Source organism: Emys orbicularis, assembly GCF_028017835.1.
Source record: "Emys orbicularis isolate rEmyOrb1 chromosome 13 unlocalized genomic scaffold, rEmyOrb1.hap1 SUPER_13_unloc_1, whole genome shotgun sequence".
NCBI classification, from domain to species: Eukaryota; Metazoa; Chordata; order Testudines; family Emydidae; genus Emys; species Emys orbicularis.
In genome coordinates, this window is record NW_027045138.1 from 13,585 (window position 1) to 31,080 (window position 17,496).

Consider the following 17,496-nt stretch of genomic DNA (forward strand, 5'->3'; position numbering starts at 1 on the left):
CCAGTCCCTCCCAGACCAGTATTTCTGTGATTCTAGGATCTCTGGTGGATATCGAAGATCATAAGTCAATGGACCCATAGCTGCACACCAGGGTATCATTGCCCAATATAAGCACCTGCACTTCATCACCTAAGGCCTGGTATTCAAAGGTGTTTAGGTGCCTGGGAGGATTTTATAAAGCCTCTTGGTGTCCAAAACTTATTGGTTTCAGTGGGAATTTGCTGCCTAGTTGCTTTTGAAAAACCCTCTAGGTGCCTAAATACCCCTTGGGGCCTGGATCCATAAAGAGACCCAGGCATGGTGACCCACAGTGCGGCAACACCTAACTGTTAGGCACCTAAGAATGGGAGTCAGAAAATCCCGCATGCTAGGAGGGGAGGCACCTGAGCTAGCCGATGAGAGATGCCGAGGAGAGGAGTGTGTGCTAGCTCTGAGAGAGATGCTTAAGTCCAGTCACGGAGGCCGTTGTCTCTGCTAGCGAACCACGAACCAGGGGAAGATAGGTGCATGCTCGGTCCGAGGCCTGATCTGGTAGTAACCGATACTTGATGACATCAAATGGATACTCCGATCTAATCAAACATACCTCACCCTCGCAAACCCCCACTCACCAAAAACATCTGGAACAAAGAAACAAATCAATCAACCAAGAAAATACAGTACTTCCTCGCTATAAGGAACCCCTGGGGATCCAAGCCATTTCTTCGTTAAAGCCAGGGGTTCATTATAGAAAAAGAGCCCTGCCGCCGGAGCAGCGGCTGACGCCTTGAACCTCATGGCCATGGTGGAGGCAGACAGGTCTTCCGGCCCTTGGTCAATACTAGGGGCAGAGAGCTCCTCTGGCCTCGTGGGCACAGCAGGGGCAGAATTTTTACTCCCCACTCTGGAAAAAGGAGAAGAGACAGAGACCCCATGTGTCAATTTGATAAGGTAACTGATTTTACATAGAAAGTGCTCTGATACCATGGTGATGAGTGGCAGTACAAAAGCCTCGGACGAATCAATCGATCAATAGATGGAGGGGTGTGTATGGGGATGGATGGATAGATAGATATGATAAGTTCATGGAGGATAGATCCTTCAATGGCTATTAACCAAGAGGGTCAGGGATGCAACGCTATGCTCTGGGTGTCCCTAAGCCTCTGATTGCCAGATGCTGGAATTGGACAACACAGGATGGGTCACTCAATAATTGTCCTGTTCTGTTCATTCTCTCTGAGGCATCTGACATTGGCCACTGTGTGAATACAGGATATTTATATAGGTGTAAATTTATAATAACTCCATTGATCTGAGTGGAGTTTTTCTAGATATTTACCAGTGTAAATACCTCAGTGTGCATAAACGGATTGAACGTTAAGTTCTCATGGACACAATAATGTCAAGAGTTGATTATATTTATAAAGAAACACAGAATGAGACGATGGTCATGGGAGAAAGATGGCCATTTTATTTTTTGGAGAACAGCCTCCACCTAATCATTTTCCACATGGCAGCACTGATATCCTTGTTCTTCATGCTAAAAATTATCGGATTCATCATGGGAGGCAGCACGGAATACAAAACAGCCACCATGAGATCCAGGCATGAGATTGAGCTGGAGGTGGGTTTAATATAGGCAAAACTAGCAGTGCAAACAAACACGGAGACCACAATGACGTGAAGGATGCAGGTGGAGAAGGTTTTATGCCGGCCCTGCTCAGAGGGGCTTCTCAGCACTGCTTTGAAGATCAGAACATAAGACACAATTATAAAATAAAGCAGTTTAAGGCAAAGTACACGCTAAAGGCTATAGCCCCAGTTTCACTAAGATATGAGTCATACCAAGCAAGTTTGAGGAGCTGGGGGATTTCACAGAAGAACTGATCCATCTCATTGTCTCCACAGAAGATTATTGCAAATGTGTTCCAAGTGTGCAGTGCAGAATTGAGAACCCCACTGATCCAGATACTGGCTGCCATTTGGACACAAGCTCTCCTGTTCATCCTTGACTCGTAGTGCAGTGGTTGGCAGATGGAAATGTATACCAGTCATACGCCATGATGATTATTAAGGAAAGCTCAGCTGTAGCGAAGAAAAGGAAGGGAAAGACTTGGATGACGCAATCCGTATAATGAAATGGCTCTGGTGCTCATGAGGGAATTGGCCATGGACTGGGGTCGACAATGGAGATGGAGCCAAGGTCTAGGATGGATAGATTCATTAGGAAGAAATACATGGGTGTGTGAAGATGATGGTCGAGGGCTATGGCTGTGATGATGAGAAGATTCCCAGTCAGGGCTGCCACGTAAATCCCTAGAAACACCATGAAATGCAAAATCTGCAGCTCCCGAATGTCAGAGAATCCCAGGAGAAGGAACTCAGTCACGGTGATTTGGTTGGACATTTTCTTCCTCTGTACATCATGTGATGGCTGTGAAGGGAAGGAAAAGGGCAATGGCCAGGGTTGGGTTGCAGTCACTAAAGTATAGGCCTTGCTGGAGCCCTAGGCATAACTAACAGTATGAACCAAAGGCTGCAAATAAGAAGAGATGTAATAGAATGTATGGGTTTGAAATTATTGTATTATTGGACAATATTTGCATTACCCAGTCTTTCTTAAAGCTCAGTTTCCAATTAAGTGTGGTCAGAAATTTTCTACTTAAATTGTTTTCAAAGGAAAATTGTGTTTTCAATAAATCAAATTTTCATAGAAACTGTCAGGTATCCTCAAATATATTTCACGGATACTTCATATATATATACACAGGGGAACTGAAAACTCATGTTTTTTGGGTGGATCTTGGCCAAAAAAAAATCAGTTTTCTGCAATTTTTTGCTGAAAATGTTTGTTTCTCACTTGCCAAAACATGAAAAATTGGAGATTTTTGGGAAGTCTATGAAAAACCTATTTTTTTTTTACAAAAAAATGCTGATAGGCTCTAGATGGTTGATTGACTTGATAGGAAAAGTCTTAAAGAGTTCCAACCTTAATTCAAATTTATGTTCTTAAATTAGCCCTGTATATTAATACTCTAACATATTTAATTGAAATGGCAAACTTACTGTGCTGGTCTTTGTGGAATTTTTCCCAGCTTGCAATGAATTCAAGCCTCTGGTGTTAGGAAACATTGGTTATATCTATCTATCTATCTATCTATCTATCTATCTATCTATCTATCTATCTATCTATCTATCTATCTATCTATGCACCCCCTGCCAGGATTGTTTTGTTATCCCTCTCTCTCATGCCCCCAACACTGTATTACCCAGCAGCCATTGTCGTGTCCCTTCGCTGGATGTCCTGAGTTGCTGGGTCTCTCTGCAGTTCCTAGCAGACAGGGATCTACTCCACAGATGGGCGCTATCTGCTCCCCTCCTTGGGCCGGCTTGGCTGAGAGGTGATGGACTAAATGGGATGAGGGACTGAAAGCCTCTCCCAGCTCTAGAGAGGGCCAGGCACAGGAAGGAGGAGAGTGGTGTGGGAAGGAAATGGTGGCCAGGGCTGGCCAATGGAGAGAAGCAGGAGAGAATGTCTGGTGTTTGGAGGTGGGACTTAAGGAAGCAGGGCTGGGGGGCTGTTCCCTGGGGCTGGGGCCATGTCAGGGGAGTGGGGCTGAGCAGAGGAGGGGACTGGTGGGCAGAGGGGTTCAGCCGGGATCTCTGAGGAAGCTGAATCAGGAACTCTGGATGGAGAATTGGCTCTGGCCATGGGAGGGGGAATCTCAAAGAACAGGAACCTAGAGCATCCGTGACTTGGAGGGTTGTGAGAGGGGAGGGAGGGGATTAAGGGCTGGGAGGGTTGTTTGGGGGTCCGGGTTGTGTGAGGCAGAGGGAAGGAGACACTCGGGGACTAGAGTAAGAACATTCAGGGGGTGGAGGATGTGGCAGAGCCTGGAGTCAAAGGGCCTGAATCTCCTCTCCCTGAAACCAGACATACTCCAGTGTAACACCATGGACTACCCCTGAGATGAGTGATGGGGGAATCAGCCCCATTGACTCCAATGGGGTTACTCCTGATTTACACCAGGGTGACTGAGAGGGAAATCAGTTGACTGCAGTGGAGTATTTCTAACTTTTCTTACAGTTGGTGTGTTATGGTGATTTATTGTGCACAGCTAGAGATCAAACCGGGGCTCAGATCCTCATGCCAGAGTCTCCAAAGCTCAAGGGCCAACTCACCAGAGTGCAGTCCACCCACTGGCCCTTGGGGGGAATTAAAGTGGCAGCGTTATTAGCCACAATGTTTAGTTGTCAGTTAGGCGCGTCAGCCTTTGAAGTGCTTGGAGTCGTGCAAAAGGAATTGCATTGTGCATGTGCATGGCGAGAGGAGGAGCTTGTTGAAAGTTGTTTCTGACTCGCAGCCCCATAGCTGCTGAAAGGAGAATGTTCTGGCCAACAAACCTAGGCCTTGTGACTTAAAATCTAACACTGGGCAGAAATCTGTGCCTAAAAACAGGAGGCATCTGCCTCTGTTGAAGGGTTTCTAATCTTGGGGAACTGTCACTTGAGCACAGCTGAATATTGAGAAGGTGCTGAAACTATTTTTGAAATGAAAATAAATAACCCATACACATGCTCACTGGGAGGGGGGATGATTGGGGGCGGAAGAGTTGGTGGGAAAGGAAGAGAGGAGTTTTGGGTGCAGTGAGAGGAGGGGTGATTATTGAGAGGAGGATAAATGAAGAGGGCGGATAGGACATGAGTTGGGGGTCAGGAGACAGGTTGGTGGTTGGGAGATGGGGAGGGTAACACAAGGGTCAGTGACAGCAGCCTGGGGGAAAATGGGGACAGGAGCACCTGACAGCCCCACATTCCCCTCCCATGTCTGTGTCAATATCTGGGGGTTCCCAAGCTATCTATGGGGGTCCAACCCTCCCTGCTCCCCTCACATAATCTTGGGATCATGTGTGCCAGGTCTAGGGAAGTGATGCCCCTTGGGGTGTGAAGCTGAGAAGAGGCACATGTGGAGCGTGCACCAACAACACCGTGAAGACCCTGCTGGCACTGGGGTGCTCGTACAAGTGGAGCAGTTCACACCTCTCAAAGCGATTGTTTCAGGCTGCACCGTCTCTTGGAGGGGTTCTCACTCAGCTCAGAATAGCTCATTAAGATAAATAGGCCACTTCACTGGAAGATAGATGTGTCTGGCTTTGTGCTGCACTTAAGGAGAGGTTCTGGGGGTGGATGTGAGGGGAGCCCAGACAGGCACAGAATACAGCTCCTGTCCAGAAAAACGTGGTGGTTGTGAAAAGATCCTTTTGCTTCTCTCGTCATCCATATCCACTGCTATCTACAGCCGCTACAAGGACCACTTACTCCTACCAACATTTTTCTTTCTCTTCAAACAGCTAGGAAATTAAATACCCAAAAACTTCATTGAAACAGAGTTAAGGTCTCCCAGTGAGAGCTTGTGCCTGTCCAGAAGGTCCAGTTCAGCAAAACTCAAGCTTCTGAAAACCAGGACATACAGAATTAAGGTAAATGCTCACATAAGCTTAATTCTCCCCCTTTCGGCAATGCCCCACAACACCCGTAACACCCACACTCCTGCTCTGCCTTGTGACTGCGATGGACAGATGCTACCTGCGCTTGCCCTACGATCGAAGACTGGGCCTTCTCCCCCCACAGAATGCCACATTGGTACAATTTAACTACATCCCCTTTTACAGCCCCTTCACACTTGCACACAGGAGACCACCTAAACCTCTACTTCCCCATACCCCTCATTAAACCCACAACCTGCTCTCATATTCCCCTCACCACTGACAAGATGACCCCAGGGCCCTGCTACTGACACGATCTACACAATTCTGTAGATGGGAGCCTCAAGGGACATGTGCACCTCTTCCTTTGGTCACACACATGGGGTGCGGGGGTGAGACCAGATCTCCCCATATCACAAACACAGCTCTATGGTGCTCCTCATCTAATCCCCAGAGCTCCTCATATCACAAACACACCACCCTTCTCCCTCCACCATTCAAGTCAGCTACAGCTAACACAATAAATGCAGAGGGAGTTTAATGCAGAGAATTCCATGGGGCTATTGTCAGCTCCTGGGGGCAGAGTTAAGGTTGTATGAGCTTGTATCTTAACTCTCTATTTCTTGGCTTTCCAAAGTTTAAATTTTGCAGTACAACACAATATTCTGGAAGGGACTGAACGATCACTGGGCAACCTTAACCTTAACAATAACAAAGTGTTATTGTTTTTTGGCCATATATAGCTTGATCGATCAATCAATTCTTATCTGATTTACACTTGTGTAAACCTAGAGTAACTCCACTGACTTCAGTTAATTTAGTCTGGATTATTATCACTGTAAACACAGCATTTTGTATAAAAAAGAATGCACATCACCTTCCCATGGAGACAATAATGTCATCATTTGATTATATCTGTAAGGAAACACAGAATGAAACCATGGTCATGGGAGACATCTGGAAATTTTATTTTTGGTGAATAAACTCCGTTCAGTTAGTTTCTTCCAGGCACATTTGATCTCCTTGTTCCTCATGCTGTAGATGATCGGATTCATCAGAGGAGGCACCACGGAATAAAGCACACTCACCACAAGATCCAGACCTGATGGAGAGTGGGAGGTGGGCATCACGTAAGCAAAAACAGCAGTGCAAAATAACAAGGAGACCACAATGAGGTGAGGAAGGCAGGTGGAGAAGGTTTTATACCAACCCTGCTCAGAGGGAATTCTCAGCACTGTTTTGAGGATCTGAACATATGACACTATTAAAAAACCAAAGCAGCTTCAGCCTAAGAACATGTTAAAGGAAAGAAACACAGTTTCACCAAGGTACAGGTCAGAGCAGGCCAGCTTGAGTATTTGGGGGATTTCACAGTACAACTGACCCACCATGTTGCCTCCACAGAAGGTTATTGCAAATGTGTTCCCACTGTGCAGTATACAAAGGAGAATTCCAGTGATCCAGGCACTGGCTGCCATTTGGGCACAAGCTCTCCTGTTCATTATAATCTCATAGTTCAGTGGTTGGCAGATGGTGACATATCGGTTGTACGCCATGATGGTGAGAAAAGCAAAGTCAACCTCAGTGAAGAAGATGAAGAGAAAGACTTGGGTAACACATCCAGCATAAGAAATTGACGTGGTGTTTAACAGGGAGTTGGCCACGGACTTGGGGACAGTGAGGGAGATGGATCCAAGGTCTAAGACGGACAGATTCATCAGGAAGAAGTACACGGGGGTGTGAATGTGATGGTCAAGCAGTGCAAGGATGATAACAAGTTGATTCCCTGTCAGGGATACTAGGTAAATCCCTAGAAACAGGATAAAGTGTAAAATAAGCAGCCCCCGAAAATCAGAGAATCCCAGAAGAAAGAACTCAGTCACGGTGGTTCGGTTGGACATTTTCTTTCTCAGTACATCATGTGCTGCCTGGGGAGGGGTAAGGACAACGGCAATGTCAGGAGAGACCGTTCCTCACCTGTAACAATCTCACCAGTAGTGAACTGCATTGTGACACCAGTGTAAATTGCCACAGCTCCCTTACAGTCGAGCAGTGTCCATTTCCACCATCTGAGGATCTGGTCCCAGATGCGGCTTGATAAAATGCCATGTAAATATGTAACCAATTACAATCCAAACCCTACAATCTTAGGAACCACAGTCCTCCTATTGCGACAATGGAGAGCTATTTTACGAGAGGAGAGTGAGGCTACTTCTACACTATGAACCAGGGGAGTGATTCCCAGCTCGGGTCCATGTCCTTGAGATGGCCCGATGAGAGCTAGCACAAGTATAAATCCTGTATAGCCGTGCTAGCATGGGCAGCCATGCTGAGTAGGTGGCCCCGAAGTTCAGACAAGCTTGTACGTGGCATGACGAAGCTATGGTGCCGCCCATGCTATTGCAGCTGCACTGTGATATATACCCATCCATCTAGCACAAGCGCATGCACGTGAGCTGGGGAAGCACAGCCCTAGCTTGTAATGTATATGTAGCCTAAAAGAATTTGTCTTGTTTAGCTGAGCAAAAAGTCGGCTGAGAGGGGATGTGGTCGCTCTCTATAAATAGATCAGGGGGATAAACACCAGGGAGAGAGAAGAGCTATTGATGCTAAAGGACAATGGTGGCACAGGAACTAATGCGGATAAGCTGGCCATGAGTAAATTTAGGCTGGAGATGAAAAGTAGGTTTTTCCCCAGCAGAAGAGGGCTGAACTAGGGCTGACATTTATTCCTTAAAAAAAGCAACTTTAGATACTACTTTTCAAAAGAAAATGCAAATAGGACTCCTGACCATAGACAATACTATTTTGTACTTAGGCTTAGCAGTATTTAATTTATATATATATAATTTTGACTGATAATATTGATATTTATAATTAAACATTTTTTTTATTTTTATCAGTTTAAATTTTCACAGTTGCAGGAAATTATGGAGGGATCAGACAATAGTTATTTAATGACAGTACATGTTGAGTTTCAAAAAATTAAAACTTGAGAACTGTGAAAGCACAATGTTTCAACATGACGTGAAGATATAGAAAGTCAATAACCTTAAATCAAACACTCATAAGTTCTCAAGCAGCATTTTTCTTACTTTGCCTCACTGGAAATGTTGATTGTTGAAGGAAATATTTTTTTGCTGGCTTTGTGTGTATGGTGAAATCAACATTTGCAAATACTTACTGATAAAAATCTAATCCTTCCAAGACTACTTATAGAGGTAGCAATGGAAAGAGGATTGCATAGGCAAGACAAGACCATAACAATGAACTATTAGTTTAGTTTTCCTAAAAGATTAAAGCAGCGGTCTGCATTGTGCATAATTCTCATTCAAATGGTGCACGTGAACAAGAAATAATAAACAGAGTGTTTTTTTTTAAATCTTGAAGTCCTTGAGCTATATTGTCCTTTCCATTATACCAGATTTATGCCACCATAACTCCACTGATTTCAGTGGGGTTACACCCCTACAAAACTGGTACAATGGGGTGGACAGTTTTTATTCTGTCTTTATTCAGGCAAAACTCATAGTGGAGGAAATTCTGATCTCAGGGGTAAAGCCAAAATAACACCAATGACTTCAGCTTTACTCTGGTGTTACTCAGATGCCAGTCTGGCCCAACCAGAGTCTTGCTTGATTAAACACTTATAAGCAACTCAAAATTTGGCTCCTCAATAGACTTGTCAGCAATTTAAAACCATAGCTCAATACATCAGCTGCATATATTCCAAACCCAATTGTCTTCTCTCACGTACCTTGGAAAAAGGCAAAAATGATACCCAGAAATACGAACCTGGAGACAACACATGGTGTGAATATTCCTCTCATTCACAACATGCATCTGACCCCAAAGCATCTCAAAGGTGGTAAGAAAAATAAGCCACCACACTGCTTTGGCCTCACTCTAGGAGAAGGCAGACCCTGTGCAGATTTTGCAGAGCTGCCACTTTTTCACCAAAGATAAGTAATAATAATATTGGGTGTTTTCTGAGGGCAATATAAATAAATACTCTCATGTAGGAGAATTGGCAGCAGCCCTACACATTCCTCAAATGTCACAGTGATGGATATGGAGTGGAGATTAAGGATAATCTAGGCATGGCACAATATCTAAATGAATATTTTGCATCGGTCTTTAAGAAGGCTAATGAAGGGCTTAGGAATAGAGGGAGCAGGACAGAGGGGAATAAAGGAGGGGGGATTGACATTACAGTATCAGAGGTGGAAGCCAAACTTGACCAGCTAAACGGGACTAAATCGGGCGGACCGGATGATCTTCATCCTACAATATTGAAGGAACTGGCGCAATAAATTGCAAGCCCCTTAGCAATAATTTTTAATGAATCTGTAAACTCGGGGGTGGTACCGTTGGACTGGAAAATAGCTAATGTGGTTCCTATTTTCAAGAAGGGGAAAAAAAGTGACCCGGGTAACTACAGGCCTGTTAGTTTAACTTCTGTAGTATGCAAGGTCTTGGAAAAAATTTTGAAGGAGAAAGTAGTTAAGGACCTTGAGGTGAATGGCAATTGGGACAAATTACAACATGGGTTTACGAAAGGCAGATCGTGCCAAACCAACCTGATCTCCTTCTTTGAGAAAGTAACAGACCTTCTAGATAAAGGAAATGCGGTGGATCTAATATACCTTGATTTTAGTAAAGCGTTTGATACTGTACCGCATGAGGAATTATTGGTTAAATTCGAAAAGATTTGGATCGATATGAAAATCCAGAGGTGGATAAAGAACTGGTTAAAGGGGAGACTGCAGCGGGTAGTACTGAAAGGTGAACTGTCAGGTTGGAGGGAGGTCACCAGTGGGGTTCCTCAAGGTTCGGTTTTGGGTCCGATTTTATTTAATCTATTCATTACTGACCTCGGAACCGAATGTAGGAGTGGGCTGATAAAGTTTGCGGATGACACAAAGTTGGGAGGTATTGCCAATTCGGAGAAGGATCGGGATATTCTGCAGGGAGACTTGGATGACCTTGTAAATTGGAGTAATAATAATAGGATGAGATTTAATAGTGAGAAGTGTAAGGTGATGCATTTAGGGATGACTAACAAGAATTTTAGTTATAAGCTGGGGAAGCATCGGTTGGAAGTGACGGAGGAGGAGAAGGACCTCGGAGTCCTGGTTGATCGCAGGATGACTATGAGTCGGCAATGTGACGTGGCTGTGAAAAAAGCTAATGCGATCTTGGGATGCGTTAGGCGAGGTATTTCTAGTAGGGACAAGGAGGTGCTGCTTCCGTTATACAAGGTGCTGGTGAGACCTCATTTGGAGTACTGTGTGCAGTTCTGGTCTCCTATGTTTAAAAAGGATGAACTCAAACTGGAACGGGTACAGAGAAGGGCCACTAGGATGATCCGAGGAATGGAAAACCTTTCCTATGAAAGGAGACTCGAGGAGCTTGGTTTGTTTAGCCTAACCAAAAGAAGGCTGAGGGGGGATATGTTTGCTCTCTTTAAATATATCAAAGGGATAAATACCAGGGAGGGAGAGGAATTATTTCAGCTCAGTACTAATGTGGACATGAGAACAAATGGATATAAACTGGCCGTGGGGAAGTTTAGGCTTGAAATTAGACGAAGATTTCTAACCGTCAGAGGGGTGAAATTTTGGAACAGCCTTCCGAGGGAAACGGTGGGGGCGAAAGACCTCTCTGGCTTCAAGATTAGGCTAGATAAGTTTATGGAGGGAATGGTTTGATGGGATAACGTGATTTTAGTTAATTAGGCATTAACGTGCCATCACTGGTAAAATGAGGGTCCGGCTGGAGAATCTTGCCTGTATGCTCGGGGTTCTACTGATCGCCATATTTGGGGTCGGGAAGGAATTTTCCTCCAGGGTAGATTGGCAGAGGCCCTGGAGGTTTTTTGCCTTCCTCCACAGCATAGGGCAGGGGTCGTAAGCTGAGGATTCTCTGCAACTTGAAGTCTTTAAATCACGATCTGGAGACTTCAACAGCTGAGTTAAGAGAAAGTGGGTGGGTCAGCTTTTGTGGCCTGCATCATGCGGGAGGTCAGACTAGATGACCATATTGGTCCCTTCTGACCTTAAAGTCTATGAGTCTATGAGTCTATAGTTCAGACAGAAGATTCAAGACAGTGGGGCAACGGATTATGTACAGGAATAAAGAGATAGATCATGCAAGTGCCGCAGCACCAAGAAGCTAGCAGATTTCTGATGGGTTCCCATGCTTCCATTTCAGTGATAGGATCTGGTTGTGGGAGGGGTTTGTAGAGACCCCCTCCACTATGTGCATTGCCAATTCCGAGCTCATATTCCTAAATGTGGGAACTGATGTCATGGCCCACAAAATATTTTGTTCTCATTGTCAAACTCAGATCTGGTTCCTTGTTTTGTAACATCATTATGTACAGTATACGATCTAAACTGGGACCAGTGATATATATGGGACATAACGGTGTTGTGTTTGTGTGTGAGAGACAGTGAGTGTGTGTCTATGATTGTTTTTGTGCTGGGGGAAAGAGTGTGTTTGGTGCATTTAGGCTGGTGTGTTAGAGTGAGTGTTTGCATGTTAGATTGTGTACGTGTGCCTGCTTGTGTGAAGTGTGAGTGAGCATCATGGTGTGTGTGTGCATCAGTCTATAGAAGATACTGCATGGGTGTTTGTGTGAGTGTTTGCCTGTGTGTTTAAATAGCAACAATTGAACACAATAAAAGTTATCAGGTGCATCAAAAAGTCAAACACAATTTTGTATCAGGTTCCATTTTGACAAAATCTAAACATTTTGTTTCAATGTTGACCACGTTTTAAAGTAAAATTAAGGAAAAAGTTAAATGAAAAGTTGTTTTGTACTGGAAAATCAAAACGTTTCATTCCAAAAAGGTCAATTATTTTACACTTCAACTGACAATGCCACTTTTTTAACCTCTGACCAGCGCAAATTTTGTGGTCTATTTTAAGAATGGGCTTAATTCTTCTCACACACTGTTATAAATCCTGATCCTTTCCATTGAATCTACTTTAGTGTCAGTGGATTTAATGTAATTTATATCAGTCTAAACTAGGAGCTGAACTTTTCTCTGGCAGCTTGATCAACATGCCCAGCTTTTTTAACTGTTTATTTAGGAAGTTTTAACAAGTTTACAAATCCTTGCCATGTAAATATCAGAAACAAAACAATCATTACAACAGTGAACTTCAGTTTAAAGAGACATCATATGGGAATATAGTCACCAAATCTTTCTATTTAACAGGTTGTTACCATAGTACAGAGTGAGGATCATTAGAACTCCTTCGTTATTTCTGGTGATTTTATTAAATAGAGTGAAATTTCTGTATTCACATATTTAACAGAACAGGTTTGTCTATTAAATGTTCATATGCAAAGCAATTGGACAGGTGTGCTGGGATTTTTTTGCAGGTGAATATAACTTGAGCACTGAATAAGAGGTGGGTAGAGCCAGAACTCCTGGACTGTATTTCCAGCTCAGGGAGAGGTGTTGATTTTAGTGGGTCACAGCAAGGGTGAACTGAGAATCAGGATTCCTGGGTTTTCTTCAAAGCTCTGGGGGGAAGTTTAGTTGAGTAGTTAGAAAAGCAGGAAGGGAGCCAGAACGTCTTTCTCTTGCAGCGAGCATGGAAAACTGGCTAGAACGGGGGACGAAGCATCAGGAGTCCTGAGCTGTATTCATCACTCAAGTTTACTGTGTAATTATGGTTGAGGTTTGGTCACCTCCAGGCGAAATGCTGCTTCCATTTAGAGCAGTATAAATGGGGAGTAATTCCATGGCATGCAGTGAAATTAACCCACATTCACAGCAGTGCCCCTGACAGCAGAATCTGGCCAGCCAGACCCCTGATTCCTCTCGGTAAACTGAGGATAGTAACATTTATACAATGTTATACAGAGTTCGCCCACCTCTGGGTGACAGAGGTATACAAATACTTCAAAAGCAATTGTTCCTAATTCTTCTCTCCATCACCCTGGTGTAAATTAGGAGTAACTGCACTGAAGTGTATTGAGCTGATTCTACTTTCTCTCACCCCAGTATAAATCAGGACTAAAGCCATTGGAGTCAGTGGGGCTGTTTTCCTCCTCCTCATTCCCATATTATACCAATCTTCACAAGCTAAGGGTCTGACCCAGGGAAATTAAGGTGGTTTTCACAAAAGGAGAGTTATTTTACTGATCTAATCCTGGCCGTTGCTCTTGTCCCTCTCTCTGCAACCATCACACAAAGTCATGAGAAAGAAGATGTCCAACCGAACCACCGTGGCTGAGTTCCTTCTGCTGGGATTCTATGATGTTTGGGAGCTGCAGATTTTGCACTTTGTGGTGTTTCTAGTGATTTATCTGGCAGCCCTGATGGGGAATCTTCTTATCTTCGTGGCCATAGCCTTCGACCACCACCTTCACACCCACATGTACCTCTTCCTGATGAATCTCTCCGTCATAGACCTTGGCTACATCTCTGTCATGGTTCACAAATCCATTGCCAACTCCCTCATGAACACCAGGGCCATTTCCTATGCTGGATGTGTTCATATGCAAAGGAATTGGACAGGTGTGCTGGGATATTTTTGCAGGAGAATATACTTTGATCACTGAATAAGAGGTAATCAAATATCTAAGTATCTATTTGTCCTCTGTCTATTTTTCTATTACATAATTTTTGTGTTAATTTTTCCATAACCAACCTCCCATATTGTTTTGAACTATTTCTCAATGTTTAGACTATGTTTCATTTCCAATTGAGAGGTTACTAATAACTGAGCAGTTACTAGCAGATCAGAGGTTAATTTTTCATTTCCTCTTGTGTGACCATTTCCACCAGTAAGCCCCAGGAGGATCACCAGAAGGTTATTAGATAATAAATAGCCAACAATTGGGTCATTTAGTTACAGACTGCTTCCAATATTCTAACAACTGGACATGTCCAATGCATCAAATCTCCTCTTTCACCACAATTTCTCTAACATTTAGTCTGTATATATATAAATATATATTTAACCTGCCTGTGCGAGGTACCATTCAAACAGTATTTTAAAGAAATTTTCTTGTTTTGTGCTACAGACTGGAGTTGTGCTACAGACTGGAGATCAAACCCCATTCCTCTGCATGCTGTTTTTTTTCACTGTTCCTTACAGGTCAGGTTTTCTAAACCTTTGATCATTTTTGTTGGTCTCCTCTGAACTCTCGCCAATCTGTCCACATCTTTCTTAAAGAGTGGCACCCAGAACAGGGCACAATACTCCAGCTGAGGCCTCAACAGTGCCAAGTAGAGCAGGACAATTACCTCCCGTGTCTTACATATGACATTCCAGTGCTTCACCAACCCATTCCAGTGCTTCACCAACCTCCTAGTGAAAAAGTTTTTCCTAATATCCAACCTAAACCTCCCCCACTGCAACTTGAGACCATCACTCCTTCTTCTGTCATCTGGAACCACTGAGAACAGATTTAAGTGGGATATAGATGCCTAGTTGCTTTTGAAAAACCTACTAGGTGCTAAAATACCCCTGGGGCCTGGATCCATAAAGAGGCCCAGGCGTCGTGACTCGCAGTGCGGCAACACCTAAAGTTTAGGCACCTAGAAAATCACTGGGACAACAATAGGGTCAGACACAGCCTGAGTCAGTCACCCGGGTTTACTAAACAACAGATAGGGAGAGACAGACACCTAAGAATGTGAGTCAAAAATTCCAGCACACTAGGAGGGGAGGCGCGTGAGCTAGCTGATGGGAGATGCCGAGGAGAGGAGTGTGTGCTAGCTCAGAGAGAGATGCCTAAGTCCAGTCAGGGCGGCCCCTGTCTCTGCTAGGGAACCACGAACCAGGGGATGATAGTCACATGCTCCGTCCGGGGCCTGATCTGGTAGTACCCACTACTTGATGACATCAAATGGATACTCCCATCTAATCAAACATGCCTCGCCCTCCCAAACACACACACACCAAAAACATCTGAAACAAAGAAACAAATCAACCAACCAACAAAATAGAGTACATCCTCACTATAACGAACCCCTGGGGATCCAAGCCATTTATTTGTTAAATCCAGGGGTTCATTATAGCAAAAGAGCCCTGACACTGGGGGCAGCGGCTGACACCTTGAGCCCATGGCCATGGCGGAGGCTGACAGCTATTCCGGCCTTGGTTTGGTAGTGGGAGCAGAGAGCTCCTCTTGCCTCGAGGACGTGGAGGGGGCAGAATCTTTACTCCCCATCCTGAAATAAGGAGAAGAGCCAGAGACCCCATGTATGACTTTGATATGGTAACTGATTTTATATGGAAAGTGCTCTGATACCATGGTGATGGGTGGCAGTACATAAGCCTCAGACAGATCGATCGATCAATAGATGGAGGGGTATGTATGGGTATGGATGGATAGCTAGACATGATAAGGTCATGGAGGTTAGGTCCATTAATGGCTATTAACCAAGAGAGTCAGGCATGCAACACTATGCTCTGGGTGTCCCTAAGGCTCTGATTGCCAGATGCTGGAATTGGACAACACAGGATGGGTCATTCAATAATTGCCCTTTTCTGTTCATTCTCTGTGAAGCATATGACATTGGCCATTGTGTGAAGACAGGATATTTATATAGCTGTAAATCTGTAATTACTCCATTGATCTGAGTGGAGTTTTTTCTAGATATTTACCAGTGTTAATACCTCAGTGTGCCAAAACGGATTGCACGTTATGTTCTCATGGAGACAAAAATGTCAAGAGTTGATTATATTTATAAAGAAACACAGAATGAGACGATGGTAATGGGAGAAAGTTGGCCATTTTATTTTTTGGAGAATAGCCGTAACCCAATCATTTTCCACAGGGCAGATTTGATATCCTTGTTCCTCATGCTATAAATGATCAGATTCATCATGGGAGGCACCAGGGCATAAAAAACTGGCACCACGAGATCCAGACATGAGATTGAGCTGGAGGTGGGTTTAATATAGGCAAAACTAGCAGTGCAAACAAACACGGAGACCACAATGAGGTGAGGAAGGCAGGTGGAGAAGGCTTTATGCCAGCCCTGCTCAGAGGGGACTCTCAGCACTGTTTTGAAGATCAAAACATATGACACAATTTTAAAGACAAAGCAGTTTAAGGCAAAGTACAAGCTAAAGGCAATAGCCCCAGTTTCACTGAGATATGAGTCATAAGAAGCAAGTTTGAGAAGCTGGGGGATTTCACAGAAGAACTGCTCCATCTCATTGTCTCCACAGAAGATTATTGTAAACGTGTTTCCAGTGTGCAGTGCAGAATTGAGAACCCCACTGATCCAGATACTGGCTGTCATTTGGACACAAGCTCTCCTGTTCATCATTGACTCATAGTGCAGTGGTTGGCAGATGGTGAAGTATTGGTCATACGCCATGATGGTCAGTAAGAGAAGCTCAGCTGCAGCGAAGAAAAGGAAGAGAAAGTATTGGGCGGCACATCCATAATACGTAATGGCCCTGGTGCTCATGAGGGAATTGGCAATGGACTTGGGGACGACAATGGAGATTGAGCTAAGGTCTAGGACGGACAGATTCTTCAGGAAGAAATACATGGGTGTGTGAAGATGGTGGTTGAGAGCTTTGGCTGTGATGATGAGAAGATTCCCAGTCAGGGCTGCCAGGTAAATACCTAGAAACAGCATGAAATGCAAAATTTGCAGCTCCCGAATGTCAGAGAATCCCAGGAGAAGGAACTCAGTCACCGTGATTTGGTTGGACATTTTCTTCCTCAGTACATTATGTGATGGCGGTGAAGGGAAAGACAAGGGCAATGGCCAGGGTTCAGCTGCCGTAAGTAGAGGCCTTGTTGGAGCCCTAGACAGGGCCGGCTCCAGCGTTTTTGCCGCCCCAAGCAGCAAAATAAAAAAAAAAAATAAAAAAAGCTGTGATCGCAAGCGGCGTCAGCTCTACCTCCGCTTCATTCTACGGCGGCAATTCGGCGGCAGGTCCTTCGCTTCGAGAGGCAGTGACACCCTTGCTGCTGAATTGCCGCCGAACGACCAGACGTGCCGCCCCCCTCTTCACTGGCCGCCCCAGGCACCTGCTTGCT

At 44.4% G+C, this 17,496-nt stretch overlaps 2 protein-coding genes across 2 annotated transcripts; both read right to left on the reverse strand.

Moving 5' to 3' along the window:
* Positions 1-6,409: 6,409 nt before the first annotated feature.
* LOC135894835 (olfactory receptor 14A16-like) lies at positions 6,410-7,473 on the reverse strand. The gene is made up of 3 exons (XM_065422942.1): positions 7,443-7,473; positions 6,790-7,275; positions 6,410-6,567 (listed from the first exon to the last, which is right to left on the reverse strand). Exons 1-3 carry the CDS (start codon positions 7,471-7,473, stop codon positions 6,410-6,412), a joined length of 675 nt encoding a protein of 224 aa, XP_065279014.1.
* An 8,758-nt stretch (positions 7,474-16,231) lies between these two features.
* On the reverse strand, positions 16,232-17,167 carry LOC135894828 (olfactory receptor 14A16-like). The gene has a single exon (XM_065422936.1). It carries the CDS (start codon positions 17,165-17,167, stop codon positions 16,232-16,234), a length of 936 nt encoding a protein of 311 aa, XP_065279008.1.
* Between the last annotated feature and the right edge of the window lie 329 nt (positions 17,168-17,496).